The 9,303-nt window shown below is 39.0% G+C and overlaps 1 protein-coding gene across 1 annotated transcript; it reads left to right on the forward strand.

The window, feature by feature from the left end:
- Positions 1–40: 40 nt before the first annotated feature.
- On the forward strand, positions 41–8,951 carry RPL9 (ribosomal protein L9). Its single transcript, XM_070948123.1, has 8 exons — positions 41–74; positions 2,057–2,109; positions 2,238–2,353; positions 4,715–4,810; positions 4,953–5,085; positions 5,672–5,752; positions 6,065–6,180; positions 8,845–8,951. The coding sequence occupies exons 2-7, from the start codon at positions 2,064–2,066 to the stop codon at positions 6,169–6,171; spliced, it is 579 nt and encodes a 192-aa protein (XP_070804224.1). The 5' UTR covers positions 41–74; positions 2,057–2,063; the 3' UTR covers positions 6,172–6,180; positions 8,845–8,951.
- Positions 8,952–9,303: the final 352 nt, after the last annotated feature.

A 9,303-nucleotide genomic window follows, 5' to 3' on the forward strand; every position in this document is an offset into this window, starting at 1 on the left:
AGTCGCGACTGCGTCGTTTAAAAGCGTGATGACGCAAGACGCATTTCCTTTCCTCTTTCCTGTCAACGCGAAAGGTGAGCCGCGCCGGTTTTATTTTCCCCCTGCCGATCTTTAGGCAGGAGAATCCGCCTCCATCCGCCAAGTCGGTCCCACCGGATTACTTCTAACGCTCCGGGCCAGGCCCGGACGGGATCCCCCCCTAAGAGGGAGGGTACTTTTCGGGTTGGGGTCCGCGCGGTTTCGGAGAGGAACCCCCAGAAATAATCCTCCCCCCCCCCATACTCGCACCGGTGGCCTGGAGAGGGACGCGCGCGCCTGGTGTTCATCTGCGCTTGCGCGACAATTCTCAGTGACTTGAATGGGCACGTTTTCTGGTTTAGAGGACGTTGTTGTGTGAACTAGGCCTGTTTATATCTCTAGCGTTGCTTTAAAGTCGGCTAAATGCTAGTCAAAGCATTGATGTAGCTCAGGGGTGTCCAATCATGGCCACTTTTTAAGACTTGTGGACTTCAATTCCCAGAATCCCCCAGCTAAACTGATGATAAGTGCATGCAGTAGAAATCCTTAAGAGCAATGAATGGCAACATTGATACAGATGAACAGTGGGACCTTGTAGGTCATCTAGTCCAGCCCCCCCGCCCAAGCTGGAGACCCTACACCATTTCTGACCTATGGCAGTCCAGTCTGTTCTTGAAAGCCTCCAGGGATGAAGCTCCCACAGCTTCTGAATATCAGAATAATAACAGATTAACAGAGTTGGAAGGGACCTTGTAGGTCATCTAGTCCAGCCCCCTGCCTAAGCAGGAGACCCTACACCATTTCTGACAGAGGGCAGTCCAGCCTCTTCTTGAAAGCCTCCAGGGATGAAGCTCCCACAACTTCTGGAGGCATCTTCTGTTCCATGGGTTGATTGTTCTCAATGTCCGAAAATTCCTCCTTATTTCCAGGTTGAATCTCTCCTTGATCATCCATTATTCCTTGTCTGGCCTTCGGGTGCCTTGGAAAATAACTTGACCCCTTCCTCTCTGTTGGAACGGTTATATGTTATTTTATTGAGCCATAAGATCCAAAAGCTTTTCACCACTCTCCTCTGCCTTTAATCACAGTTAATTGTTTCATCCCATCAAAGAATTATAGTTGCTGTCCAAAAATTTAAGAACTTCAATGTACGCATATTGTTTGTGCATTAGAACTTCAATTGTGTATGTTCATTATTAGAACAGAATTCACGACTGAAATGTGCTTTACAAGGATAAGTAAGACCCAATTTGATTAAAATCATAAAAGTGTGTTTTTCCTAGCAATTTAATATTACCGGTTTTCCTTTCACTAAGAGGGAAATCTAAAGAGAAAGAAGGATTTAAAACGGTGGTAGAGCTTAACGTTGTAGATCATCTTTGGGATCAGTGGTCAAGAAAAGTGTAGGGGGTAGGACAATTTTATAAAAATGATATTGACATAAAATATATTAAGCATCCACTATGCAGCGGTGCAATTTGGCTTTAAATTTTGTTTTTCAAAATTCTGTACATAATAGAACTCCCTATGCTACTAGCCTCGAAATTCTTGGTTTGGATAACTTGGAACTGCATTGCATGCAGTCAGATTTAGGTATTGCATTCAAAATTGTACATAGTAATGCTTTATCTGTAAATGACTTTTTTCTGTTTTAATCACAATAACACGTGTGCGAATAACCGCTTTAAACTCAATGTAAATCGTTCTAAACTTGACTGTAAAAAATACAATTTTTGTAATAGAGCTGTCAACGTCCGGAATGCTCTACCTGATCCAGTTGTCTCAGCTACAAATTTTCACAGTTTTAGTCACAAATTGACTTCTGTGGACCACACTTCATACTTAAGAGGTCCGTAGAGGGGGTGTGCATAAGTGGACTAATGTTGTCCCTGCCATTGTATTTTTATATTATTCCTGTTTGCATTTCTGTTTGACAAATTACAATAAATAAATAAATGCTGTTGAAATTTTGTTGCTGTTTTTTAAAAAGGGGATTCTCTTGCTTAACTTTCCATTTTGTCTTTTTTTTTTTTACTAGATTAAAAATGAAGACCATTCTTAGTAACCAAACAGTTGACATTCCTGAGAAAGGTAAGGATGTAACACTCCTAAAACTCTTTTCTTAAAAAAATAATAAATAAGCATCTGACTTATTATTTGGATATTTATGTTGTTTGAATATTTTACCGAAGCTATTTTTTTTCTCTCTCTCTTTCCAGTCGACATTATCCTGAAGGGGCGGACAGTAACTGTCAAAGGTCCCAGAGGAATTTTGAAAAGGGACTTCAACCACATCAATGTGGAACTCTCTCTTTTGGGGAAAAAACGCAAGAAGGTGAGAATGTCTCGGTGTTGTATCATTTTTCCAGATTTCCGATCACCTCTTAGTTTAATTCCCAATTTATTGTGGTTGGTGTCTAGAAGATGAGATTAGGAGATGTTGACTTGACTTGGTAGTGAGCAAAGTTGCGCTGTTTCAAATCCATGTGGATCATTGTGTTGTCATAAATTCTGAAGACCTGAAATAGCTTTCATTGCATCTCAAATGCCAGCTGTTTTCCTGCTTGCTGTTTGTTTTAAGTATATTTTGTTTTGCGTAATGCTTCTGTGTTTTTCACAAACCACGATCCTCTCTGAGTGCACAGATATTTCTACAGGTAGTCCTCGATTTAAACGACCACAATTGAGCCCAAAATTTCTGTGGCTAAGTGGAGACGTTCGTTAAGTGAGTTTTGTCCCATTTTACGACTTTCCTTGCCGCAGTCGTTCAGGGAATCACGGCGGTTGTTAAGTTAGTAACACAGTTGTTAAGTGAATCTGACTTTGCTTGTCAGATTCTAGGTGATAACGTCCCTAGGACACTGCAGTTGTCATAAACACAGGCCAGTTGGCACGTATGCCAATTTTTATCATAAAATCAGGGATACTAATAAGTGTGAAAAAATTGTCATAACTCTCTTTTCAATGCTGTTGTAACTTTGAATAATCACTAAACAAACTGTTTTAAGTCTAGGACTACCTGTATTATCTACCTATTCTACTGAGGTTTCTGAAACTATTGGCCGCCATCCTTCGTGCTGTGTATTTAACCCATCATAGCTCAAATATAAATCAAGTTTAGAGTTACAGGTTGAACACCCAGACCTGAAATAGAAAAAGCTCCAGACACAATTTAGTGAAACCTGACATGTTCTGTGGACTTTTAGTGCATATGGAAATGGTAATATCAATTAATCCTTTTTAGTGTATGATGGATGATTCCTGAACATTCCTTCCTAGGCATGCCTGTGATATTGATGGAATGGAATGGAAAAGAATGAAGAGTAGAGGTAGGGTAGGGTAGGGTAGGGTAGGGTAGGGTAGAGTAGAGTAGAGTAGGGTAAAGTAGAGTAGAGTAGAATAGAATAGAATAGAATAGAATAAGAAAAAGAAACAGTTGGAAGAGACCTTGGAGGTGTGTGAGCTGAGTGCGTAAATGTAACATTGGCAAATCGTTGGAAGCAATTGCTATAGTTGCAGTGGCTTGATAAGTCAATGCAGTGTCGGAAATTGCTGCCTTCCGACAGCTGGTTGAACTGATCTATACATTGCACATCTATTTGTGACCTGTACAGCAGTCCTCTCGTTCTCGTGAGCAGTTTGGAGAAAGATGTGTTGTATTTTGTGAAGCAAAGCCTTCGGTTTACTGAAATGGGTCGCGTTTTTTGCATGGTTGGGGCACGAGAGACGGTCTACAACTGGAAATCTTTTTGTTAACAAAACATACATTTGGGTGTGTGGATCAAAGTGACACTCAATCCAGGAAGGTACAGTTCTGGGGCGTGTTGGAGATATGGATTGTAGGGAACCACTCTGCCCTAGACCAGAGGTCCCCAGCTCCCCCGGTCCGTGGACGGGCACCGGTCCGTGGCATGCCAGCAACGAGGCTGCACAAACAAGCGAAGCCCCATCCACAGGATGCAGGCAGCACACGAAACCACACCACCGGTCTCCGTGGAATTGGTCTTTGGTGCCCAAAAGCTTGAGGGCTGCTGGCCTAGACTTCCAAATCAGAATTTGGTCAGTTGCAGCTTCGCTGTCAGAATTCAGTCAACAACAAAAGTTTACATTTTAGGAGATCTCTGTCAATCCCCTTTTGTTTCCACACAGTTTTATCTTTCTGCATAAATTGAGAGTAGAGTCCACCCCTGATTTTTCTTTTAAGTAGCAGAAAGAACCTTTAGAAACTATTTGATTGAAATTGGAATAAAGATATATTATACAATCCTAAGAATAGTTTGGAAACTATTTGGTTGAAATTGGAATAAAGATACATTATACAATCCTAAGAATAGTTTGGAAACTATATGATGGGAATTGGAATAAAGATACATTATGCAATCCTAAGAATAGTTTGGAAACTATTTGGTTGAAATTGGAATAAAGATACATTATGCAATCCTAAGAATAGTTTTGTTAGGTACCATTGAGTCAAATTTGATTCTTTGTGTGAGCTGTGTCATCTACAAGCTAATTATAATTACAGCTTCGTGTTATAATATCTTGGCTCGTTAGAAATATATAAAATAATTGCAGGCACAGAAAATTGTCAATTTAATGAAACGTTCCAGAATTGTAAACTTTTTCAGGGGGAAAAAAATGTTGACTGTACTTAACTGGAATTGTGATTAATTTTTCTGTTCTTTCAACCTTTTAGCTGCGTGTTGACAAATGGTGGGGTAACCGAAAGGAGCTGGCAACCGTTCGCACAATTTGCAGTCATGTGCAAAACATGATCAAGGGGGTTACCTTGGTAAGTTTCGTAAAACCGAGCTTTCAAACGCAAAATGTGAGAATGCAACTAAGTTCGACTTGGCAGCTGCTCATTTTGGATAAGCTAGTGCAATCCTTCGGAATGGCGATTTCTTCGGTTTGATCGGCTTGTCTAATTTCAGGGCTTTCGTTATAAGATGAGGTCTGTGTATGCCCATTTCCCCATCAACGTCGTTATTCAAGAAAGTGGCTCCCTGGTCGAGATCCGTAACTTCCTTGGGGAGAAATACATCCGACGAGTGCGCATGAGGCAAGGTAAGGAGCTTGTCAACCTCCACCTGAGAGTTAAAATGGGAAAAGAGAAAGAATTCCAGTACTTTGTGCTCAAGATCAGTGTTTCTCGAACTGGATGGCTGGGGAATTCTGGGAGTTGAAGTCCACACATCTTAAAAGAGTGGCCAAGTTTGAAAATGACTGCTTGAGATGAATCTCTTGAAATAGTCTGAAAAGTTGATAGATACTGATTTCATTAGTTTGACAAACAGGTTTTATTGTATGCCAGCCACAGACAGACAGACAGATATAATGATATGATACAATCACAGATGGTACTTGTGTATTTTATATATAAAATAGAGAACTTAAGTTCATTTTGAATTTTCGAATACAAAAAGACGCAGCGTCGTTGTGTCCTTGTGATGCATACTTCTCGTAGATATTTTTGTAATGCTTATTCTGGGTTTATTAGGAAGGGGAAAGTATTCTTAGTTTTGAAAGGCAAAATATAGTGAGTGCACTAATACTATATTTTTCTTAAATTAAAAATCATTTCTGTTGAATACTTTTTCATCTCTTTTTTTAGCGATAATCTTTTCTCAAATATTCTTTTGTCCTACTTCAGGTGTTAATTGTGCAGTGTCGCAAGCTCAGAAGGATGAATTGATCCTTGAAGGAAATGACATTGAATTGGTATCTAACTCAGGTACGTCTTTATAGTACGTTTTGCCCCATTGCTAAGTTTGTAGTATGTCATGCAAAGCATTTGGAAACAGTTTGTTTAAATAAATTGAAGATCAGAGAAATTCTTTCTTGTATTGTTATTCTTAACAGGTTTTGCTAATATTTCCATGCTATTTTTTTTTTCCTACTGTTAACCCTGCTTCATTTGGCTTTGCCATCTAATTTGATTTTATTGTAGCCCTAGCTTTTGTTAAATCAGTTGTTAAATCTGGAGGGTGTAATTATTTGGTCATTCCAAACTAAATAGACCCATCTCTTGTTTTTTTTTTTACAGCTGCCTTGATTCAGCAAGCCACAACTGTCAAGAATAAAGATATCAGAAAATTCTTGGATGGTATCTATGTCTCCGAGAAGGGAACAGTACAACAAGCCGATGAATAAAACCCGATAGTAAGTTAATGATATTCTTTTGTGTGTGTATGTGTGTAAGTCCATCTGCGCTACGTGAAATACAAATAAATAAAATGTCTTGGATTAAGTTTTGGCTGTTCAGAGCAGGGACAGTGGTACCAGTAAAGTGGCATAATTCAACTTTTCAGTGAATTTTCATTTCAACTCTTATCTCAGTCACTAACCCCTGAAATGCTATATGTTACTGGACCAATTCTGAGGATATTTGGATAACTTAGCAAGTAGAGATAGCTGTTCACCGAGTTGTAGCTTCCATTATAGCGGATATACGATGGATGACTGATTAATAGTCTGGGATGGGAGAAAGTGATAAATTTTTGTGGTGTGCTGTATAATAAGACACCCTACTAATCAAGCATTTCTGTAAATTACAATTTGGGAAATAGTCCTAAACAGTAGAGCCTCAGGTCACGACCATAATTCCTTCCATAACTTTGGTCGCAAACCGATTTGGTCGTGACCTGAACCTAATTTTGGAAATTTGGCGGTTACAAAAAAAATGGCACGGAAGGGGAAATCGGCTGTGGGGAAAAAAATGCGAATTTTTTGGTCGGAACCCGATTTGGTTGTGGTCAGAAGCGTTCGTGACCAAAGGTTCTACTGTATATCCCGTATGTTGGAACAGTGAAGTGTTGCTGGTAAAATTGCATTCACATTTTCTTCTTCACCCCATCCGAAAAGTGAATAATTGAGAAAGATTATTTCTCATTTTAGCTGGCTTTAGACAATGAGGAAAGCATCATTAAGGCCATTTGAATTTGACCTGCTTGTTATTTGAGGAGGTATAGTCCCAATACTAAGAATAGTTAATCAACCACCTGGATATGGATAGGGTTTAGATCTACTTTTATAGGTAGATATAGGTTGATTCAGAATAACAGAGCTTAGTTAGTTAGTTTATTGTCACTGCACATTGTACAACGAAATTAAATGCCATCTTCAGTGTACATTTATAACTATAAAAATAAAAACACACACAATCTTCACAATCTATATAATTGAAATTGAAAACCCGATATTGCATTAATATTGTACTATACCATAGAATTCAATATGGTTACTGCCCTGGGATAGAAGCTGTTTTTCAGCCTATTTTCCTTGTTTTTATTGCCCTGTACCGTCTGCCAGATGGTAATAGTTCAAAAAAAAAAAAAAAGGATGAGATCCAGGATGAGATGGATCTTTTAAGGATGTTTTGACCTTCCTTAAGGCAACGGGAGCTATAAAGCTCTTCCAAAGAGGGGAGAGGGCAACCATTGATCCTCTGGGCAATGACGTTGACCCTGTGGAAGGCTGTCCTATCTGCCACTGTGCAATTGGCAAACCATACACAGGTGCAGTAAATTAAAATATTCTCTATGGTGCAGCGGTAGAAGGTCAGCAGTTTTTCATTCAGTTGTTTTTTCCTGAGAAGTCTCAGGTAGTATAATCTCCACTGGGCCCTTTTGACCAGTGCTGCAATGTGAGCGCCCCAGGTCAGGTCCTCTTCTTGTCCAACCCTCTGCTCAGGATGGAAACCCTATCCCATTTCAGATAAATGGTTGTCCAACCTCTTCTTAAAAACTTCCAGTGTTGGAGCATTCACAACTTCTGGTGGCAAGCGGTTCCACTGATTGTTCTAACTGTCAAAGAAATTTCTCCTTAGTTCTAGGTTGCTTCTCTCCCTGATTAGTTTCCATCCATTGCTGCTTGTGCTGCCTTCAGGTGCTTTGGAGAAGAGGTTGACCCCCCTCTTCTTTGTGGCGGCCCCCCAAACATCACCCCTAGTCCTTCTTTTCACTAGACTAGCCAAGCCCATTTCTTGCAACCGTTCTTTATGTCAACGGTGAAGATGAAGCTTTACTGAATTGAATTCAATTTATGATGACCATCGAAACATACCTTAATCGTTTTCTTGCCAACGGTTCTTTGTGATTGCTGCCAAACTTTTTCACCTTTTCACTCTTGCCTATGGCCTCTTGATGGTTTTTTTCCTATCCAATCACTGGCTATGTTCAGTTCTAATTGGCTTTTTGAGATTTGCCAAAGTTATAATGCCTTTAACAATGATGTACATTAATGCCACAGTATGATTAATGTACATCATACTGTTTAAGGTGAAGTAAAGAAAGACTTGTCTCCCCTCATGACACAAAACAGTAAATTTTGATTTGCATCGGAGATTTGATTTAATTTAATTTAATTTATATGCCGCCCCTCTCCGAAGACTCAGGGCGGCTCACAATGATTGTTCAGCATTTGTAGTGATGAAGTGGATAAGTTCTCCTGCCCTTTTTTATTTTTAAAATATTTCCTAAAATCTTTTAAAACGCAAGTATTTTAAGAAATCTAGAATATTCAATAATCCCATCGGTCGATTTGTCTGCCGATATGTATTCACTTCACAGACTGATGCTATCAGGTGGTTTTTCATTGGTTTGCCTTTATTTAACAAAATGGAAAAAAATTAAATTATTTAATTTTACAATGAGGGGAAAAGAGCAAAAGGTAAAACGCGCATATGTAAGAGCTGCAAATACATCTATAAAATATTACACCACAGTACTCTTTATCACATTAGCTTGAACATGTTTGTCAGAAAATGGAAGTAAAGTTATTTTCTTAGCATTCTGCTTCAATAATATTTTTTTTTTATGGTTTTAGGTCCTGAAATGACAATCTGGGGACATAACACATCTAGCAGTTGGAAGTTTCTATTTGAACTGAAGAGTCTCAGATTGTTTTGAGAAAATAAAACCATAAACTTTCAATATCCTGTATTTTGTGATTATGGAATAACTCAAGTTAATTTTGAGAATGGACCACTCGGTTGCCCATTATAACACAAACATGGTAAGATAAATATCTTTGGGCTGAATTGTAAGCCTTCTCAAGTTTTTCATACACTTCAGGAGTTACATGTGAGAGTCTCGCACGGTAAGACAGTGGAATAACGTCGTTTATCTTTCTTTAGTCCATTTGAAATCTGGAATTGGTTGGTTTAACTCAAATCATGAGATAGTTCAAGTCTTTTTCCAAAACTTCACTTGTTTCTTATTTTGGAAACTGAATTAAAAGCTACAATCTCACCATTTAACTTCATTACCTGATGGGGGGGTGGGG

This window comes from Pituophis catenifer, unplaced genomic scaffold, assembly GCF_029215685.1.
Source record: "Pituophis catenifer annectens isolate HBS135680 unplaced genomic scaffold, rPitCat1.0.hap2 SCAF_8, whole genome shotgun sequence".
In the NCBI taxonomy this organism is placed as follows: domain Eukaryota; kingdom Metazoa; phylum Chordata; class Lepidosauria; order Squamata; family Colubridae; genus Pituophis; species Pituophis catenifer.

Excerpts from the sequence above, each read along its gene's own strand:
- RPL9 (XM_070948123.1), top strand. The coding sequence starts at position 2,064 with ATGAAGACCATTCTTAGTAACCAAACAGTTGACATTCCTGAGAAAG. Across the intron at positions 5,086-5,671 it reads ACGAGTGCGCATGAGGCAAG|GTGTTAATTGTGCAGTGTCG; the intron begins GTAAGGAGCTTG and ends GTCCTACTTCAG. Across the intron at positions 5,753-6,064 it reads TGAATTGGTATCTAACTCAG|CTGCCTTGATTCAGCAAGCC; the intron begins GTACGTCTTTAT and ends TTTTTTTTACAG.